Source organism: Pseudoliparis swirei, chromosome 24 (genome assembly GCF_029220125.1).
Source record: "Pseudoliparis swirei isolate HS2019 ecotype Mariana Trench chromosome 24, NWPU_hadal_v1, whole genome shotgun sequence".
NCBI classification, from domain to species: Eukaryota; Metazoa; Chordata; class Actinopteri; order Perciformes; family Liparidae; genus Pseudoliparis; species Pseudoliparis swirei.
In genome coordinates, this window is record NC_079411.1 from 9,494,131 (window position 1) to 9,517,432 (window position 23,302).

Consider the following 23,302-nt stretch of genomic DNA (forward strand, 5'->3'; position numbering starts at 1 on the left):
CTTAACACAAACGCGTAGCTTCACTCCATCAGTCTGAGTCAAAAGCAATCCTCCAACAGAGACCAACAAAATGATGGTCTCATAACTATGTTTCGAGGAAAACGCTTTTCTTTTTTGTGTCTTTTTCTTTGGAATGAACACTCATTGTTTTAAAACCGTTTCAAACATATAGATTTTTTTACCCATCCACCAACACGACCTTCTGTCTCTGACTTATTTTTTTGTGATACATCAAGAGCATAAGCTTTGCTTGATATGCAAACCACAATGCAGTTTTGTTGAATGCCAAACTTAAGATAACATGAGCGCCATTTTAATATCGCTAATCAAAGAGCCAACACAGCAGTGAGTCACTTGATACAATAATCTTGACTCTTTCTGGAGGTTCCAACCACGTCTCTGGAAACAACTACTTAAATCATATCCATAAGTGTAATAAAATAAAGAAAGAAAAGTTTAATGTGTGAAACAAAGAGAAGACAGAAAATGTGTGGAAAGCAAAAATATAAAAAAGAAAGTGGAATACTAATTTGAATAACTGATAGATCCAAATTGTGTCAATTAGTTGAGCAACCAGAAAAAGTGATAGAAATGTCGTACTTTATCTGCATCAAATGTTTGTTTTTTGTGTATCTGTACATTTTGTATTGCATATTAGCTCAGTTTAACCCTTGTGTTGCCTTCGGGTCATTTTGACCCGAATCAATATTACACCCTCCCCCCGCCTATGGGTCATTTTGACCCGATTCAATGTTTCACCCTCCTGTTACCTTTATATTTACTAACAAATGTTACCCTTTGGGTTCAATTTGACGCCAGCAATTAAAACCTCCAGAAAATTATTAGAATTAATATTGTTTTCCAAGTTTAAGTGTGAGGCACTTTATGTTTGTTTGTTGACTACCGAAAGAACACCGACATTAAACATTGAATGGGGTCAAATTAATCCGAAGGCGGGGGGAGGGTGTAATATTGATTCGGGTCAAAATGACCCGAAGGCAACACAAGGGTTAAAAAGGTATGAAATAAAATATAATGTAATTGCAATTTAAAAGCAAATATGAACAAATATTTTTTTTGTATAATGTACTTTAATTATATTCATGTGTAAGGCTACATACTGTATATGTAAAATAAAGCAAACAGCAAGGCCAGTTCATAATGATATAAAAATCATAAATATTAAAACATTTATAAAGGAGAGAGGATAAGTACGAGATATGGAACGAGGAAGAGCCGCAGAACAAATAAGATAAAGAAGATTCAGAGTCAGACTGTTTATTATGCGACAACAGGCCTGCAGAGAATCGGTGTTTGCAGCTTTAGGGGGAAACAGCGTTAACCAGGAGTGGACAGATCGGTCCCTTCGTCTGTGAGAGCGCAGGACGTACCAATGCTCCACGAGACTCCCTGAACTCAACACACCGCTTCACAGGAGCCTTTCCTACAACACCAGACTGGACTGGAGCAAATGTTGCCAAGCCCGAAAGAAGATTCATCATCATTGTTGACGAAGATAAATGTCTTTCACTTCTAACTTCGAGCTACGCCCAATAATGGATGCTGCAAGCAGCCGTGCTTCCACGCAAAAATCAATAAAAAAGGAGGGAAAAAAACCAAACAGATTTGTACCTTTCAAACATCACCGCAGACTTACAATCATGAGGCACCAATTCCTCACAAAATAAACAATAATATTAATACATCCAGAGACTAGCATGACCCATTTAAGGAGAAAATTGAAAAGCCTCAGTAGAACAACATCCTCTTGATTTGATATTGACTATCTGTTATTCAACAGAAGTCTGATTTGATTAGATTTCCACTCCATAAAGAAGATCCCGTCACCAATAATAAAAAGATAGAGAGAATACTGATGTTTACTGCAGAATCTTTAAATTCATATGGAGAGACATGAATTGAGAAAATGCATCTCAACAAAAATATCATCATAAATAATACAATATTAAGAATAAAATGCTTAGTTGACTCATTGATTTATCTAACAACAGAAGTCAAACTACTTTAATTATTGCAATTTTTATAGCTAATATTTTCTCAAATCTGCTGATTTGAAGCTTGTATTCTTTCTTTTTTTCATGACAATAATCTCTTCAGATTTTTGTCAGACAAAACAAACAATTCAAAGATGTCATCTTGAGCTCTCAAAATATCATCATGGGCATACGTCGACATTTTATCAACAAAAAACGTAACATGGGGAAATAATTAGCAAGTTAATCCATGGTTAAAATTATTGTTAGTTGAACAGCCCAAAAAAAGGTTGCCAGTGAAAGCACTCTAAATACATAAATACAGGCCAATAAAATCGTTTAATTCAAAGATAAATTACAGATGATGTCTTAATAGATTGCCCAACGTGTGACCTTGTGTTTAACTACCTATACATTAGCACATTGGTGTTTCTTCTATTTTAGCCTCCTGGCATAACAAATAGAAACTCCTGTCAGTATGACGCGAGACAATTCCACAGCACACCGATTATAGTCTCTAAATGACCACAGAGTTAAATCAACAACTCTCTAACACAAAAGGAGCATTGTAACCTTCATGAACGTAGGATTCGTTGCAGGTCTGTAACTGCATTAGTTTTAGCCGGGCGTAAACTTAATAAGCTGGCAAATGAGTGTCGCTGGTCAGCGGTGCTTCAGAAAATGAAATGTATATAAAGATGCCTGTCTGTTTGTGGCCCCGCTGAGAAAGTAGCTTGAGGATCAATAATTTATGGCCTCAAGCCAAGACCTGTGCGGTTGTTTTTGACATGGCTTCTGTATTTACTGTGTGGAGGCTCGACTGTATTTCATATTGGAAGCTCTGCTGATGAACTCTCCCCGAAGCCGTCAGCGGCGCCTTGCGTTGTGCAAACTGGAGGTCAACAAACAGCGTAAACAACATTGCTCTTATCTCAGCGGCGAGATTATTGATGAGATGTTTTAAAGGGACTATGCTAAAAAGAAGAACACAAAAATGAAGAAAGTCTCAAGCAAACAGTATTTATTAAGGGACACTATCTGCTAACAATCATAAGGGATCCCCTGGAAAAATAATTGACATCATTACAACTGTGTTTTACTATTATAATGTTCTATCTGTTTATGCACCAACCTCCACTTATGGAGAAGTTGCAGTTATATCAATAATACATCTGCTACATTACAGTGTATCATGAAATATTTATTACGTGTTTTTACTTTGGTTTTGAGTTCTAAATAAGTGAACTTGATGTTGAGTCTTCCCGAAATGATATCGAAAATATTCAAATTCTCAAAATAATTTGAGATTATTTTATAGGCAGAAAGACAATCATGATGTATATTCTACGTGTTTTATATTATTTAGATGAGTTTTGTATGGAGGAGAAAACATCAATTAAAAGCTCATCAATTTAAATTCATATTAGGACTCATTTTCTCGGAGGATTGTCATCCGTCTCATGTAATCTGTTCAAACGAATGAAGACACACTGCAAACACCTGCTGACATGGCTGTGCTAACACACACACCTACATGCATGCATACCATCCAATTAAAAATAAATTTTTCATTTGCATTTCATTCAAGGTGTCTAATCCACTGTGGGCGCTGTTTGTCACATTAAGTCGGAACGGCAGAAAAATGACGTTGCCAATGCTAACCCAAGTCTGCAAAATGACGAAGAGGCTTGTTTACACAAAGGCCCGGCGTGATTACATTATTTATGACTCAACAGCACGGTAAACAAAAACGTTAAAGCAATTATACAGAATTGTACGAGTTCAGTGATAATTAACGATCATAAGGCTTGAACTTGAAGCTTACACGCTGTACCTGCCTCTTCACGTGATGAAGCGTGAACATGTGCGAGGGTTTTTCAGTGGAAAGCGACATCGAAGTAAGGCGAAGTCCTGACTTAAAATGTGGAAATAGAAGCAGCAAGGAGGATTCGTGAATCTCTGACCCCGGCACATGGCACATTTGGTGGCCCGGTCCGGCACATACACCACGTTTTAGAGATTACCGCCGCAGCGCTCTGATTCTGACACACACACACACACACACAGGTCCAATATAGGATGCAAAATCACCGTGCTCTGATTAATCTCAGTATAATCCCTGACAAGCCATTCAGTCTCAGCTCTGCCGTTGGTGGGAGGACGCTGTGGGTGTGCACAGAGCTAACATGTCCACGGCTACATCCACTCACATTGTAACACCCTGTTCCGTGTCTCCTATGTTCCGTGTCTCCTATGTCTCCTCTGTGTTTCCTCTGTGTCTTCTCTGTCTTAATTGTTTAATTCCCTGCACCTGCCCTCAGCCACTCTTGTCTCGTTACTGTCTGATGTCGTACACCTGTGTTTCCTCCCCTATATATTGTGTCAGTCTTTCCCTTGTCTGCTGTCGGATTATCGTCTCTAGTTCCGTGTCTTTTTCCCGTCGTCCTGTCTGTCGTATCTGATCCTGCCTGCCTGCCTGCCCTGACCGACGATCCTCTGTCTGCCCCTTTTGGACCTTGTTTTTTAAAAAACTGTTTTGCCTCATTAATGAGTGCTTTTTTGTTATTTATATTGCGTCCAGCCTGTCTCTCTGCGCCTGACCCCGTCACAAAGACCTGACAAACATGGCCGTTTCTTGACACAGGGACGCATACAAGCACAACAAGATACATTCTGTCCCCCCAAAACGTGCTGGACACTCACTTTAGAAAAAACACAAATACAATAAAGCGTGTTCTGTTCCCTCCCACCCTTCATCACTGTCCTCTCATGAGTCAAATTAGGCATTGAGCATGATGCCTGAAAGCAAAGCCTCCTCTTCTTTTTTGTTCTCGAAACCGTCCTCTCTCCATTACTTCCTCCCTTCATCTATTCTCTGCTACACTTCATCCCCTCTTTATATCATGTTTCCTCCCGCTTTCTTTCATTCTGTTCCACTCTTTGCCTGATTGCCAGCAAAGTCCTCTAAATATATGCTGCGTCATTCTATTTTGCATCTTCATATTTTAAGGAACGCTAACAATAGTTTATATAGGTCATAATAATGCTGTTATATTTTGTGCATATGTCGAGGATGTGTGCCCTTCAGGTTGACATTTTTATTTTTAGTGAAATATCCTTGAATTGCCATGAAATGAATGCTTTATCTATGTATTTCGTGAACTTTAGTTATCCTCTGATGGTCTAAATGTCTGTTTATTCCATAAGTGTGTTATTACTCAAATCACAGTAACTGTACTCTGTGCTTACTGATACTTTGCAAGGATTCAAATGCTGACGATGTTCATGCAGAAATTACACATTGCATTCAAAAACAAAATATTATTGCATTCAAAAAAACATATATCTTCATAAAGATATATGTATTTATATATATATATATATATATAGTTTTTTAATGCAAGGTACATGACAGCCTCACAGCTGGAGTGGTCGTACACTCTTGGTATCCACAACCTCGGCAATAATCGACATGGTGAATGTGTTTCGAGGAGAGTGTATGTGAAGACTTCTGGGTTATAGATTTTTCCCATAATTACATGACCTTAATGTCCCTGAAGCAGAAGTGTGGTTGTGTTTATGAGTATGGAAATGATTGAATTTGGATTTATCAATGTGCGAGACATTATCGTGCATGAATCAGGTTTAGTTCCGTTATTTTGTTGTAGTTTTGTTCCTTCTGTTTGTGAATGCTTCGAGTTCTCTTTCTAATCTCATCAAGAGACTCCCTAATTAAATTAGGACTAAATAAATAAAATTAACAAGGAAATTGGTTTCCTTTCTCGTGACACATTAACTGTGGAATAATCTTGTCATGAAAAACCTAATGGTATTATTTTGTTGTATATTATTACTTTACTTGAGGCAACACCTTCAAAACTTTAAGGGGGCATATGCAGAATACTAAAGTACCAAAGCGCATTCCTCCTGTTTGATAAGACAGACCTTTTCCCAGAACAGGTCTTTCCCTTTTCCAGCCATAAACCAACGGCCGTCTCTCCTGCAGTGGTTGATGCCCAGAATATATAATATGCCAGTCCTGAATAAAACATCAACCATGGCCTATCAACTACGGCCTGAATACTGATGTTGGAAATGGGATGAGAAAAAAAGTGCGTGGAAAAGAGCAGAGAGAAACTGCGCAGTGACGAGCAGCAGATCAAACCCAAAACACAAAGGCGACCATCACTGTCAATCTGCACGACACCAATGTTTCACCTCTGAGCATCTTCTGTTTTACAGATTTTAAACTGGCTAAACATTGTTTGTTCGAATTTCTTCTCCATATTCAATGAGTTTACTTTGCCAGTGCTCTTATTGAAAATGTGCCGCAAGCATCTGACCAACAGGACTAGCCAAGAATAGGACGGGGGTCCGACTGGAGAACTTGGAGAACTCCACCGTCCAGTTTTCAAACTCTGGCATGTGCAGTCTTGTCAAAAGCAAGACCGTTGACAGTATATTTAAAGTTTCTTAGATTAATAGACTTACTCTATTGTTTCTGGCCGCACCTCTAGCGTGTCGTATAGCAACAGGTTCAAGAGTCAACGGATACCTTGTAATACTCGCTGAAGGATTTATGAGATATCCGTGTAATTAACACACACATTTGTTAGAGGTGAGGTATTAGGGGTGACATTTTAAATTCACATTTGTCAAAAAAGTGCCACTGCTACTGAGGATTGGTGAAAGACTTCCCTGTTTGAAACCTCCGGATGGGAGCAGCCTTCAGACGCCGTGTTCAAATATCTGATACAAACATATACTGTTTGTTACTGGTCAGAGGAAAATAAATGTATGCCCAAGCAAAGCAGTGGGTCCTGATGGAGAGAAAGGGCTCTGCTGTGGGGAGTGAAAACTTTAAGCTGGAAGTCAAATGTAGCTTAGCGAAAATTCAGACAGGAAGACATTGGGTACAGCTGGTTCATTCACAAGTCTTGCAGCGATTACTCCATTAGCTGATTGGGGGCGGGCCCGATGAATGAACCAACCATTTAGAGCCAGCCCAGTTGGATAAGCCTATCACAGAGTCGTTGGTAACACTTTAAAGTTGTGTTCTCTGCTGCTGTCAGTTGTCGTTTCAGCTCGCGTCAGTTCGAATGGGGAGATTGGTCCTCTGCTGATTGCATCTAGTTATTGGGAGCTGAAACATGTCAGATTCCGATTGTGGTTATCTCGTGGAGAGGTGTGTTCAGTGGCAGCCGGCGGGCTGCCCTGCTCAGGTATACTCACCCAGGGCGGTGTTTCTAGCAGCGAGCCTCCTCTCCTGCTCCACTAGCAAGTATGGCTAGTTAGTTAGCTGCTATCAGCTGCTCCCTCTACGGCGACGGGACCGGAAGAGCGGGGGTATGCCGAGGCTGCAGGCGGGGAGGTAGCACGGCGCTTCTGGTATTTGGTACGCCAGGAATTCGTCTCCTCTACGATTGACAGCGGCGTCATCTCCGCCCTGCAGTCACGGTGTAGCTTCATGCACACCATCGATGCTCTCTTCAGATCCCGGAAACCGCTGTGTCTTTATTACGTTGTTTCGGCGGCGCTAACTGGGCTCCGTGAGGTGAACAGGAACACTAAATAAGTGCACTCTGAGTTCAGACTCGCGCCCGAAGCTCCGGACCGTCTTTTCGATTCAAGCAGTACGAACCAGTCCTTCCAGTCACGGAAGGGGAGCGTGTTTGAACGTGATGCCGCTTGTAAAATGACATAACGGGGCAACAGTTCATACAAACTTTAATGTCGCGGTAGGACGGCGCCAGGCATGCACGCGTCAGGAGAAGTATCGCAGCCGGCGATTACTCTGGTAGTCCCGCTATGGTCGCGGCTTGGTCGGACATCGCATTGTCTAACGTGTATTCTGTGTTGACATAGCCTGATAGTTGTATCAATGGATACGTAGTGTAAATAAAGGTTTCTAATTTAGGTTAACTTAAGGATGCAGTTGCCACTAAATAATACGTAATGTAGTTGACTACCGCGGTAAGTACATTTAGTGGGAGGATGTCAGGGAGAATAAAATATAAATATATTTATATATTGTATACAAATGAAAATAAATATTTTATATTTTAGTTTATATTTATAAAGAAGGTCGAAGTCATTGAGTCTGTAAAGTCAATAGAGCCGATGTAGTCCGGGGCAAGTTTCAGCCTTTACAAGACAGCTGGGACTAACGCTGTGCCCCTTAAGGCTGACTAGAGCAAACATTAAGCCTGTATGGCTGGCGTGAGCATTGAGCCTCGGAAGGCTGGAGCAAGCGTTGGGCCTGTAAGACTGGCTGGAGCAAGCCTTGGGTCTGGAAGGCAGGCTGGCACGAGCATTGGGGCCTGTAAGACTGGCTGGAGCAAGCCTTGGGTCTGGAAGGCAGGCTGGCACGAGCATTGAGGCCTGTAAGACTGGCTGGAGCTAGCATTGACCCTGTAGAAGCTGGCCGGAGCGAGCATTGAGCCTCTAATGGCAGGCAGGAGCAAGCATTGAGCCTCGGAAGACTGGCGTGAGCATTGAGCCTCGGAAGACTGGAGCAAGCATTAAGCCTCGGAAGGCTGGAGCAAGCGTTGGGCCTGTAAGACTGGCTGGAGCTAGCATTGAGCCTCTAATGGCAGGCAGAAGCAAGCATTGAGCCGCTAAGTTGGGGAATGGGAGTCGATCTGTTGGAAACTTGAGACTTTCAAAAATTGACTTTCTTTCTGCCTACCGGTTTGTGGTAAAGATGGCTTTGCTTGGTCACATATTTGTAGTTGGGTAGCAGAATAAGGTAAAAGCCAGAGTGGGCTTGTTGGGATACAACATTTAGAAGTATAATAGAGGTAGCATATATTTAGTAGGCGTGGGGTTTTGTGTTTTCTTTAAATAGTCATTAAACGTTAATTCAACAGCTCGTCTTTAAATGTGGTAATAAGTTTTCAGAAGAAACAGGATTTCAACTTCAGGGTGGCAATGCATATTCACCTCTAGCTGTGTGCTGGACACCTGAGGAGTAATTCAGCAGGCAATCTGATTGGCAGGTTAGTACTGTTGCATGTGGAATGACTAGAGAGGTAAGAAGGTAGAATAGAGAGTAAGTATCTATCAGGGGTAGGTCCAGCGTGAGGATGATATCGGCTGGGTCTTGACCCTTGCATAACGGACTGCATAAACGCTTTGGTGTGAGCGCGGCAGTATAGTCGTGGGCGTCTGCGGAGGCTTGGTCTAGGACGCAAGAACAAGTAAAAGAGTTGACGCTTACTCACTCTCCTGGCCATTGGTACATTCGTCAGAGGTATCATACCTGACGAATGCGCGTTTATGGCCTACTCTCTGGATATGGCATCGGCCTATCTCAAATTTTCCCGATATTATCTATCTTGACGGGCCGGTATGACCTGCGGGGCAGGTTGTTGGACAATTTCTGTATGGAGTTGCGTTGGCTGCCAAAGGCTGATGGTGCATTTCCCTGATGCAGTCAAGGGCTACACGGATGCAGGCCATCCGTGGTTTTGGGGCGTTACTGGCCTCCCGCTGTGACACAGTTGCAGTCCGTCAATGGTGATCGTTAAGCAACTTCATTAGCTTAGGAGACGCTCAGCTTCCTAGACACCTCAGGCCATTTTCGGATCCTGGATGGTCTTCCCGGGCAATACTCCAAGTATCTAGGCAGCTTTGGACGGGAGGGCCTCCTTTCTTCGATCAACGAAGAATTATGTAGGTCAAAGGGGTAGCACAGAGGCTGCTACTTTGGCTAACCCCTAGGCATCACAGTTGCACTGAGGCCGGGAATGGGACAGCTGTAGACCTTTACCCTGACCTCAACCTAATGCTGGCAAGTCATAAATCATTGAAGTCCGACACTATATGGTAAGTCATTCATATAAATTTGTTGTGGTGTCCGTTTCAAGTATTGGTTGGCAGTGACTTGTCAGTCATCTTATGTACAGCCGTATCTCACCATAGCTAAGGTTCCAGATCCGCTCGCTAACACGGACTTGTGGAACCATGCTGGTGCGAGGTGATCCGTTTTCTTGTGAGTTTTCCTCAATTTCCTGCTTCTACGTTGCCTCATCTAAACGTGGGCTTCTAGCATTCTCTAGTTTCACGTTGCCCTTAACTAACATGAAGCATGCTTGAGTACCTCTTGGTTCAGCCTAAGACTGGCTCCTCTGCTCCTCTCTTCCTTCCCCCGGGGAAGGTGGCCATATCTCAGACTTGGTTCCGGGGTCATTGGAAGGTTATCCTCCCAAATAGCAACTTAGCCTAGCCAAACTATTCGGGGCATTCTTTCCGGATAGGGGCTGCTACTTCAGCGGCCGCCAAGGCATCTCCGCCTCAACTCTCCAGAGAATGGGGAGGTGGTCCTCCTCTGCCGTTGGCTCCGACATCCGGCTGGACCTCGACACCATATGGTCAAATCAGAGGTCCCTGAAACCTTAAAGTGGTAAGGTTTACATATAACTGGTGGTGGTGTTCATGTCGCGGCTATGCTGGCCTTAAATCTAAAAGAAGAAGAAGAATATTTTCCTGCTTTTACGTTGTCTCGCCTAAACGTGTTCTTCTAGCATTCTCTGGTTTCACGTTGCCCTTAACTAACGTGAAGTTTCTACTTCCCTGGTTGACGTTGCCTATCTTAACGTAATAATTAGCGGTTTACGTTGCCCGGCTTAACGTGATCTTTTCTTAATTTCCTAGGTGAACGCTATCCTGCGTAACGGTATTCTTCTTATTTTCCTAGGTCTCCGTTACCTGGCAAAGCGGATTATCTTCCAATTTCCAGCAAAAAAATCAGGCAAAAGATGGTATGGAAACCGCTCTCGTTTACAGGTCCGGGGAGGGCCGTCACAAAGCTGACATAATATTCCTGTTTCCGGGTATTTCTTGTTTCTGGGTCTGCGACGAACCCGTCCAACGAGGACACAGTCTTTTTCCCGGACGTACTTCCCGGATGCGTGGGAACGCCAGAGTCCGACAGGGTCTAACGAAGCGACCAACCGATACAAATCCGACTCGAACTGTCCTGCGGTCTTGAAAGTGACCCCTACTATCCTGTTCTGCGGTCTACACAGGACCCCAACCTGTCCTTGTCTGCGGTCTACCCATGACCCCAATCTATTCTTGTCTGCGGTCTAACTTGACCCAACCTATCCGTTCCTTGGGAGCGACCAAGCACGTCGTGACCCCCCGTTATCCATTCGGGGATCTTAAAATCCCCTTCGAAGTGGTAGTTCCTTTCCACACTGTCCAGTTCTGCGGTCTACTCGACCCCTCCTGTCCTTGTCTGCGGTGCGTCTTCACCCCTAATCTGCCTTTCTGCGTCATTTCCGACCCCGCTATCATTTTCGGGATCCGGTCGGATCCTGCTGTCTTAGTGCTGTATATCTAGATCGGCACTATTAGCTTCTGCGATCGATAGAGACCCCCGTATCCTTGTCTGCAGTCCTTCGGGGCCTTCCTCTCTTGCTTTTAGCTAGACCTTCTTAACTCTGTGATGTTTACTATTACGGCTAGCATTAATCCCTTCGAACCATAACTAGTGGTTTCATGAAATGGTTCTAGGGTGCCTAGGAAACTTCTGCGGCTGTAGGTAAGGTTGAATTTATTTTATACAGATAAAATAATTCTCTTTGGGGGGATTCTGCCTGCGCAGATATCAGCATCTCTACCCCTGGTTTATCCTACTTCAGGATGGAGTCCAATCGCCAAAAAAGACTTTGCACTATTGCAATATTCTATTGTAATAAATGATTGTTCAACTCTAAATACCCGTCTCTCCTGATTGAAATGTAGCTTAGCGAAAATTCAGACAGGAAGACATTGGGTACAGCTGGTTCATTCACAAGTCTTGCAGCGATTACTCCATTAGCTGATTGGGGGCGGGCCCGATGAATGAACCAACCATTTAGAGCCAGCCCAGTTGGATAAGCCTATCACAGAGTCGTTGGTAACACTTTAAAGTTGTGTTCTCTGCTGCTGTCAGTTGTCGTTTCAGCTCGCGTCAGTTCGACCCTCCGCCACCCCAGGCTCCTCCAGTTGGAGTTGTGGCAACTCTTCTTCGACACCATCACCAGTGTCTGGACTCCATGGGGGGATTCTGCCTGCGCAGATATCAGCATCTCTACCCCTGGTTTATCCTACTTCAGGATGGAGTCCAATCGCCAAAAAAGACTTTGCACTATTGCAATATTCTATTGTAATAAATGATTGTTCAACTCTAAATACCCGTTTCTCCTGATTGAAATACGAGTACAAGAGATCCTGTGAGGGAAGGAAATACATCAAGATAAAAAAACGGGAGGTATATTGCTGCAGGGGACTGGAGTGCTGGACTGGATCCAGTACAGCATCACTTTTGCTGCATTGCCAATCCAAACTTGGCCAAAACTGGAAGCACTTGGTCGTCTGGGACGAGTGCGTTCAGCTCTTAAGTGATCATCTCCACAATGAATCTCTGTCCTCGGACTCAAGAGCACACGACACAGCATCTACACGTGATGCTCAGCCCAGAGTCCCTCGGAGTCAAACCCATGTTGGGCCCTTCTACATGATTGACGCCATACATAACATATTTAGTGAGGCTCGAATTGAGGGTGTAGAGGTCGGGGTGGTGGAGGGGAGTTTAACTTTCATGCAGTTTGCATGGTGTCTTCAATCAAAATTAACATTTGCCTTTTAATATGGGTATTGGCTAATCATTTTCTAAACTTGAAGTTAGGGTGGGAAATGTACTTAACCCTTGTGTTGCCTTAGGGTCATTTTGACCCGAATCAATATTACACCCTCCCCCCGCTTTAGGATTAATTTGACCCCATTCAATGTTTAATGTCGGTGTTCTTTCGGTTGTCAACAAATAAACAAAGTGCCTCACACTTAAACTTGGAAAACAATATTAATTCTAATAATTTTCTGGAGGTTTTAATTGCTGGCGTCAAATTGAACCCAAAGGGTAAAATATGTTAGTAAATATAAAGGTAACAGGAGGGTGAAACATTGAATCGGGTCAAAATGACCCAAAGGCGGGGGGAGGGTGTAATATTGATTCGGGTCAAAATGACCCTAAGGCAACACAAGGGTTAAAGAACATTTGTTGTATTTGTTGAAAATTCCTTTACATGCTGACAGCAATCAATAAATAAAAAAATGTAATCCTGTAACTGTGGCAGAATATATATATATATATATATAAATATATATATAAAAATCACTGGATTTAGCAACTTTTGTGGTTTGTGCTGTTTGGAAACACGAGGCTGAATTTTTTCGGTTGAATACTTTTAAAGTCTAACTTCCTTTTTTTGTTGGAACAAAGGGTGTAAAATAAGTAAGTAGCTTATTGTACTTCAGTAAAAATGATGTCCTCTCTTTGAAACCAACATGGTGAAGGGGTTAACATTCTTCGTCATGAAGCATCTCAGTCTTCGGTGATCTAAAAAAACGTTTATCATGAAACTAATTTTAATAATTGCCAAACAAATTCTGGTTTTAGCTTCTGGTCAAAGAGTGTAGTAAACTGAATATTTTTGGTATTTGGACTGACGACGTTAATTCGAAGAGCTCTGGAGGATTCTCATGGCCATTTTATTATTATTTTTAGACAAACACATTAATAAAAAAAATTACTGGTGCAATATTTGGTGAAAACAATTGTTAGTTGCAGCCCTACCAGGAATTATGAGTAAATAATAAACTGGCATAATATCATTATCAACTAAAATTCTGTTTCCAAAGCCTGCAAGAACGTACATCCCAGAAACCCCTGCGGATCGCGCGTTCTCCCCACTTCCTCCTGTTTCACTTGGCAGAGTCCTTCCTCCTGCTCTCGCTTTCAGTATCTCTTGGCTTGAATTCTCCTTTTATCTCTCTATTGCTCCGCGTTCCTGTGCAAGGCCGCTTTCAATCTACTTCTCTTTCTTGTCTTCTCTTATCTTTCTTTTCCTTGCTCCGCTCTCGTTGCCCCTCCCATCCCATCTGTTATCTCCCAGCTGGATCTGTTTTACGCTGCACTGCAGTCGGCTCCAGTCAGGATCCGGGCTGTATGAGTCACCCACTCACAATCTGCTGCCCTAAAGCCCTTCAGGTGGCAGTCGCATCCAAAGACCCCGTTGCTGTCCATGGGCACACACAGATGCACAACTATGCTCACTCGCACACACGTAATCCTTTTCTGAGGAAAGTAAAGCTGGAAAAGCTTCTATCTGCACTCACAGACATGGAGAATTCACTTTAAATGGACCGAGAAATTCTTTAATTATTTACCTTGAAGCGACAAACTAAACTAAAACAAGATTGTTACCAATTGCCAAATCATAATGCGACACCCAGTACAATGAGAGCGAGATGTGCAGCAGTACTCATTAGTATTCAGCACACACACACTGGTAAACCTCGAGTCGAACAAGAGCTGACTGCAAAATAAAGGATGACTGCTCCGTTACCTACTGTAAGAAATGTACAGCATCCAAATGTGATCGCCGTTTCTTAAAACCTACAAAGAGCCAGACCGATTAATCATGCTCTGTAGCTATAATACTCCACTGATCGTTGTGTTTACATACAGAACACGAGTTACATAACACTGCAAACTGTTTCTACAGGGGTACGGCAAAGGTGTCTCGGCTGCGTTTTGTGTTGAAATTAATTTCTTAAAACATAAAAGGGTGACATTGCTACCTGGAGTTAAACGTGTGATGTGTCTTTGCGGTCTGCGGATGGTTTATTGTGTTATGAGAAAATGTCCATGTGTCATTTGTTTTACATTTTAAACAACACGTATCTAAATAATATACTGAATTCATCACCGCTATTAGATTTCATTCATTCATTTAATGTTTATGATGTTGAATGAAATGGAGTTCATGTAGAATAGGAATATGTAATAATAATAATAATAATAATAATAATGATAATAATAATAGCTGGAAAATACTAGAGGTATATTTACCACCATTGTGTAAGTGATTAAGAGCAAAGGATTCCTCAGTGTTTGAGTAGCAGCCGGGTCTCAGAGTAGGACCCTGCGGTCAAATTTAGACTAAAGGATGTAGTAAAAGATGTCGGGATGTAGTGTTCAGCTAACTTTCAAATTCACTAACATTGCGGGAAATTAATAATGGAGATTCAGATTCAATTAATTCAAACATGATGTGCATGCGAGATGCCAAACCTGTGAGGAAACTTATTGGCATCTTTCTGACAAGAAGCAAAGCAACCATTTTATCTGGAAAAGCTACAAGACCAACCCCGCCGCCCCCTCCCACAAAGACTCTTCCTTTTGTTTCCCTCCTCTCAAAACACTCAGATTTGCTCTAGCTTCCTTGCCGTCCTCCTTCGTCTCCCATCTCTCTCATGCAGTTTCTATTTAATTGACATATTGTTGTCTTCCTGTTGGCAGCACACATGATACAGAGATAAAGTATTCTCTCTGCAGCCATTAGACAAATATGAAGACTTTTTTTTTTTAAACTGGGGTTTGATTGAAATATAACAACAGGCAGAACTGCAGGAGACACACGGTGCAGTTTATGCTCATTCTGCATTAATGGAGGATATAAAACAGCCCTGAGTAAAAAGCCTCACCACATTAGCACATTCACGTGCATTCGGGACATTCTTCACGGGACCAGCGCCATCATGAAAGTGGCATCAGCCCAAAGCATGACTCCTTTGACTTGAGACGTAATAAGACAGCGATCACCACCTTTATAAAAAAACATGCCAGACAGAAAGATCGTGTCTTAGCTTGAAATGATAAGGAGAATACAAGGTGTTGTTCTTTATTGCAGGCTGATGCTATTTTCTTAAGTACGTCTCAAGGTATTCCAATCCATTATGAAGAAGGGTATGGAACACAATCCCTAGAAAGAGTTATGGACGGCTAGATAAATAAATCAAAATAAATAAATGAAGAAAATGCCATTTGTAGTGGACCTGCTGGGGTTTCCCCTTCATGCCCCGTGCTTCCATTCTATTTAAAATGGCCTCCATGATTAATGCACCACGATGAGCCCGGATGTCCTTGGGTGACGGAGAGAGAGAGAGACGTTTCCCATCGGAGAAAAGTGGGATTGTGCGACATAAATTATTGTTTTGCCATTAAATAAATAATAAATTATGTGTGTGTGTGTGTTTGTGTTCATCTCATACAACTCCTGTGACTGAGTGGCATTGGGCCATTCATGGGCTGTTTGACTCTGCGGAGGGCATAAAGTCCATCAAGAAGAAATGCTGCGAGAAGAAAAGCACAAGAAGAATTTTCCATCTCTCACAAAGGAGACGCTGTTCACGTATTGTCAGACAAAGACACGCAGCTAATTAGAAATTAGTGATGCATGGGGTTATAAGGTCAATGTAGCTTTTTAGGATGTGCAATCTGCTCCATTCTGCAAATAAACCAGTTGACAATATCGCAGCTCCACTTGTGTTTCATGTTTAAATGTTATGTCATATTGTCCTGTACTCTGCTCTCCACAAGCTTTGCTTTATATTCCTTGAGTCACATTAAATGCTAAATCAATGAGCAAGACTGCTTCAAGCCAATATTTGAATCTTGATTTTATTTTGAAGGGCTAGGTTATTGATATCATATTATTATCGTAATATGAACCGGGATACCGTCTTAGATTTTGGATGTTGTAATGTGGCATCATTGTCTTTTCTTGGTTTGAATGCTGTAAAGTGAAACATGTTCTAGCTGTTCTATTATTCACGACTAACAAAAATATCAATGTGTGAATATTTTGTGAAAGTACCAATGGTCAACCATATAATATCAATATCCAGTTATTTGGTGAAACAGATTAGTTATGTATTTAATTTCACAGCATCTCTACAGCTAAATAATTAACTGTACGTCCTATCTCGCTTGTTTATTCCATACGGAAACCAAAAAAAGACAATTCACCTTTTTCCAGTAGATTATATGCTAAACTCGTAAGTAAGATATCAGATTGCTCCATATTTACTTTACAGACATGTGAGTGGCATCGATCTTCTCATCGAAACCTCGGCAAGAAAGCAAATAAGCATATTTACAAAAAAATGTAAATTATTTATTTAATGCTGATAACCATTCTGCCAAACTCCCGTCTGCCTCTTTTTCAAATCCCATCCCTTAATCCCTCTGACCTCCTCTTTGTGTGTTGGGGTGGGGGCTCTGCGGTGGTCTAGTTGGAGGATGTGTGTGTGTGTGTAAGTAGCCAGATTGCTAGATCGCTGCCTTGGTGAGTCTGGGCCTGGATTACAAGGCTGTGGCTCGGAAACAGAGGGGTTGATGGGAGCTTTCTGCCACTGGGAGCCCGGGGACGATGACGACGACTGTGTGTGTGTGTGTGTGTGTGTTGGGGAGGGGGGTGTAATGCTGAGGAACAGACAATCGGAGACTGCTAACTCTGAGCCTCGAGCTGCCTGAATCGCATTGGGGGTAAAACTGAGAAATGAAAGACAGAAGAAATATAAATGCAGCTGCATTTCCTGCATATTCACCCACTCAAGCACATTTCTTTATGCATGCACACTGAGAGGCACATAACTGTATGCATATTTACAGATTTAAATGCTCCGATGCACACTCGTCTCACACGCACGCATTTGGGCTGAACATAGAGACGGGGCTCTCATCACGGGTGGCAATACTCTCATCGGACAGAATTAACACAAAATCTGCGCAGCCATCTAATCGTCTAATAAAACTGACAAGTGTAGAACATAAGCTTTTTCAAGTGTTCTTTTTATTTAATCTTTCAATATGATGAATATTTCAGATATCATTTTATTCTGATCTGCAAGTGCTGCTCTTCAATAATGGCACCATGCATGTGTCTGGCTTTATCCTCACACGCCTCTCAAATGTCAGGTGACATAAGCAAAGATATAAATAACTAATGGAAGCATAACTTAACTAAAAATACAACACTAGACCCCCATGTGTATCGCCATATTGGATCCCAGCTGTTAAATGTGTAAATGAACTCCTGTTCTCACAAACTGCTGCGTTAGTTTCAGTTCTTCAGCTCCAAAGCGTCATTAATAGAGTTGTAATACAGTTGCTGGCCTTCAAGATACAGACACTATTATCACGGTTGAGAATTATGAAAGATGAGGAATGAAGCAAACTGGGAGCTGTATGAGGCCCGTTTGGAGACTGGGTGAAGTGGAGGACATGTGACTCAACCTCCTGGTGTCCTGCTGCGTGAGGCCTGAAGCTGACTCTCTGTGTTCCTGTGACTCAGCCCGAGAAACAACCTTCCTCAGCTATCACCGGAAATAAAAGTCAACTCAAAAAGCCCTGGAGTTCATGGAAGGCTGCAGGGACAGATCAGTCTTTGGCCATCAAGATCCCAGCGGTGACCTGTGGCCCCGAAACTCTGAAGGCCTCAAACGTCACTGAGAGCCGGAGTCCAAAATAACTCTACGGGGATTTGGTTGAGGAAGCCTCTGAGTAACCTTGAACAGGATTTCTTACCACGCATTAGACCTATACGTCTAGAAACACCACGTGCCTCAGCAATAGAACGGGAACACTTGATTTTAATTCAGCAATAAAAGATAGCAGTGCGTTTCGAGGGCGCCGAGGTCATGGCGTGTCGCTGCTGAGACGAGCGGATTTCCGCCACGGCGCACTTAACGGTTGCATAACATCGTGCGCGTCGGAGTTCCCACTGTGGTTGGCTGAAAGGAACACCAACTTAAACCGCCCTGCGTGTGCAGGCGCAACAACATGCGCATCAGTGAGCTGCAGCGCCGGTGCTGTTCTGTGCAGAATGTCATCTGAAGGGTACCGAGAGGAACCGACATCCCCGACATCACTATCCTCCTCATCCTCCTCCTCCTCGTCACATAGTCGTGCCACCTGCCGCCCAGACACACGCCCATTTGAATGGGCGTGTGTCTGTCGCGTTATGCATCGAATTAAAAAAAAACTACGACGGCGAACGCAGAGCAAAACACGAGAGCTCTAATAAATTATTCCACTGGCGCATCGCTGCACCATCTTTTCAGCACCAGGAAAGCAACGAGTCAGGGATTCAGAGGCAACGACCACAGCGCAGCGCGCGAGCCGTTCAATCAACACACACACACACACACACACACACGCACACATACACACACACAACACACATCTCCACTGCGCCGCTCTTTGACAATAACACACACTGCCGACATGACGCTGTGGGGGGGGGGGGGGGGTCCGGGGGGTCGCGTGCGCCTCTTACCTGAGTGGCTTTGTGGAATTGCTTCTTCAGCCCCGCTACAGACATGGTTGCTGCACGGTGGGTTGTTGTTTTTTTAGCTGGCGGTAATTATGGACTTGATGCTGCAGGTTCGCGAAGGGAGGAATATCTCGGCCCTAATTGTATCTGCTGATGATCTTGCAACCGTGACTAACCCCTGTCTCCGCTGGTCTTGAGCAGAGGGATGTCCTGTGAGAAAGGGGCTGACTCGAGCCCCGGTCAGCCTATTGGACGTCAGACCCCACATGTCTAAAACGGCGCTGACGTCAGAGCCAGCATCTCTTAAAGCGGCCGCCTCCTCGCCGCGGTGGAGGAGGCGAGCAGGAGGCTGAGGATGGAGAAGGAGGCGATATGATTCGACCAGTGCTGGACTGTAACCACAACTTTACTCACGTCGAGCTGCTTGGAGAAGCAAGGCACGTTTTCTTTTGTATAGAGCACATTTCAACAACAAGGCAATTGAAAGTGCTTCACATAGACACATAATGAAAAAAGAAAACAAGATTAACCAATTCAATTGAATTTGTGAAATCATTTAAATCATTAAACATATAAACAAGCAAGATATAGAATACAACTGCAGTGCAGTTACAGAAATACAATAAAATGCAATAGTGAGATGCAGAAATTGATGGATATCCTTGAATCTTGTTCAATTAAAGGCAACAACTAACAGAGAAATCTTCAATCTGGATTTAAAGGAGCCGAGGGTCTCTGCAAACCTGCAGCTTTCAAAGACTTTGTTCCAGATACAGTATGTGGAGCAGAAACACTGAACGCTGCTTCTCCGTGTTTAGTTCCGACTCTTGGAACAGAAAGTAGACCCGTCCCAGACGACCTGAGGGGTCGGGATAGTTCGTAAGGTATAGCAGCTGATCACAAATGTATTTAATTTCTTTATTTGACCGGAAGCCAGTGCTAAGACCTCAGAACTGGAGTGATGTGATCCACTTTCCTGGTCTTAGTGAGGACTCGAGCTGCAGCGTTCTGTTTGACTTTTTACATTTGATGCAATGTAATAGTTATGACTGATACACCATTAAATCAGGCACCTATTGCCCTTTCTACAGCTTTTGGTACTTTTGAGTCATTCTTTCACAACCTTCCTGTCCAACGACAACCATGTAACTCCACTTTTTAGATATACATGATTCTGAAACATACAGTACCATGATCTTATAGTGTAGAATATTGTGCAATGCTGTTTATTACACTACCCTACCGTGTATAAATGATCTACATCATCTACAGCAGTAAAATGTAACATCTTTAAGTAAACAACTTTAAGTAAATTAGACTGATAACACTTTTTCTTCAGTACGGTTTCTCCATGCAGGGCTTTTACTTGTATCGCAGTACTAGTTGTTATACTTTGGCAAATTATCTGAATCCTTCTTCCACCACTAGTTTAGACTCAGCTTTTGACATCAGGATGAAATGAAAAGTAAAACATGACCTAACCTCAGCATCGGCATTGATATATCACATTTCTATTGTGATGTGCTTTACTGTATGTTTTGTTGTCTTTACTTCAAATCAGATGAAGTGGCTTTACTCTACCAACACCTGAGAAATAAAGAGAGAAACACTTGGATATACAATTAGTTTCAGCTTTTAATGAGACTCAATGACGTGTGAAGAGAAACCTGACAGTTTGAACAGGCTCCACTTATCCAGCACCCTGGACAGCGCCCAGAAACACAGAGAGACAGCTGAGTGACTGTCCTCCATCGTGAAACCGACTCTACAGTACACAGAGAATGACGAATGTAAGCTCCACATGTCAAGGTGCAATTATGCTTATTCACACACACACACACACACACACACACACACACACACACACACACACACACACACACACACACACACACACACACACACGGTCACTTATCAAAGAAAAGCAATGAGGCATAAGCATGTGCACACTTTCAACCTTTTATTTATTTTTATTTTGAATTTCTTTTATTAATTAATTATTAAATTGTCTTACATTTAATATGTTCTGCTCTGCTATTTTATTGAAGTGTATTTTATATGTTGTAACCCTGTTTGATCCTGCTACAATCTATCAATCTATCTATCAATCTATCTATATAGCTTTATATCTATCTATCTAGCTTTATATCTATCTATCTATATATCTAACTATCTTTATATCTATCTATCTTTATATCCATCTATCCTTATATCTATCTATCTTTATATCTATCTATCCTTATATCTATCTATCTTTATATCTATCTATCCTTATATCTATCTATCTTTATATATATTCTTTATATCTATCTATCTTCTATCTATCTATCTTGATATCTATATATCTATCTTCATATCTATCTATCTATCTATCTATCTCTTGTTGTGGCTGGATTTCTTCCTTTTTGGTCCATTCTGACTAATCTCTTAACTTGATGCATATAAACTCGTTTCTCTCTCTGGTGTGACGCCACAGGATACTCACCCTCTGGACCTCAGTAATCAAACACCCACAGAACACAGAGAGTTTGGATCAGAGTTCAATTCACGTAGATTTATTTGTAACCAACAGTTTCACAAATAAACCTGAGCTGGGTCCGGTATTACAGTAAAGACAACAACCTCCCTCCACATCTGTCTTTCCCAACCCCCGAAAAAACACATTGACACATTATTTATACATCAGACTCAATGCATGTGCCGCCTCCGTCCACTCCCTCATTACATATTAGTTCTCGTCACTCAGTGTGACCTCAGTGTGACCTCTGTCCCAGTCCAGGCCGGTTACTTTAAGGAATGTGGGGGTTTCTTGCTGACGTCTCCCCCTCGTTACTTCTCTTATCGTTATTGTGTCTGAGCCTCCTGGTCCTCTCTGCTGTCTCCTCTCTACCGGTTAATACTGGACCAGCACAAGGTCGCTGTGTCTATCTCTGTCTGGCGTTGTTGACCCTTGTCTGAGGGAGAGAGCTGTGTGTGCCCTCTCATTCATCTTTGTAGATGTAATTTAATATAACACAATGGAAACGTTTACTGCACAGTGTATATATGTTGTGGAAGCACACCAATGGTGGTAGTATATATAAATATATTTTGTTTTTTATTTTGTTTATTGTTGTTTTTTTGTTGTTGTTTTATTTTCTTCTTTATTTTATATTAATTGTCTTCTTTATTTTGATTTCAATTTAGGATAGGAATTTATAAGCATTTTTTGCTTCTACCTATACCTTTTCAGTCTTTCTCTTTTGTATATTATATAGGATAATATTGTATTTGATTTGATTGACTGAATAAAATACACAAACAAACAAACAAACAATTTGAAACATTTTAACCATCACACTATCTATCCATCTATCTTCTGTATCTACACACACACACTTAGCTGAGGGAAATACAGCAGTGTGGTCAAACGAGAATACATATTTTTTTAAAAAATCATTAGTTTGAATAAAAATGATTAAGACTGGTGTTTTTTCGGGGGTTGGGAAAGACAGATGTGGAGGGAGGTTGTTGTCTTTACTGTAATACCGGACCCAGCTCAAGTTTATTTGTGACAAATAAATCTACGTGAATTGAACTCTGATCCAAACTCTCTGTGTTCTGTGGGTGTTTGATTACTGATTACTCGCTTTAGAAACTTTATTGAGATCTATTGTTAATAACTGAATTCATGTTAATATCAAAAGTTCATTTTTGACCCTGGAGACAGCAGTTGCCAATCCGCGGTTTGCCGTCTCACTGCAAGGCCATGAGTCGATGTTCTGGAGCTTTGGATCCTGTCACACAATCTCCCTCAAGAATCTTCCCAGTTGTGTGTGGCATTGTAGATGATCGTATTTCCATTTTTCTGAACACTTAAAGGACCTTGTGGTGACATTCTTTTGTCAGCTATTGACAGCTTTCCACATTATGGACAAAACATTTGCCAACAAACTCCAAATCCTACGTGTGAACGAGTATATCAACGCAATTAATCATGACCTTGTGTCATCTCCTGGTGCCATCAATCAGTCGACTCAGATGCGTAAAGGCACCAACAGCTGCTCTCTCATGGCAGTGTGTTGGATTCTAAGGATGGGAACTAAACTGAAGGTGAGCATCTAAACATTAATTTACAGATTTGAGTGTCATGTAATTATG

At 42.1% G+C, this 23,302-nt stretch overlaps 1 protein-coding gene across 1 annotated transcript in view; it reads right to left on the reverse strand.

Moving 5' to 3' along the window:
* Positions 1-19,328, reverse strand: part of sh3gl2a (SH3 domain containing GRB2 like 2a, endophilin A1) — a 48,202-nt gene extending 28,874 nt beyond the window's left edge. The window contains exon 1 of the mRNA XM_056410387.1: positions 19,166-19,328. Coding sequence (XP_056266362.1) covers positions 19,166-19,210 — 45 coding nt within the window. The 5' untranslated portion in view covers positions 19,211-19,328. The remainder of the gene's footprint in view (positions 1-19,165) is intronic.
* Positions 19,329-23,302: the final 3,974 nt, after the last annotated feature.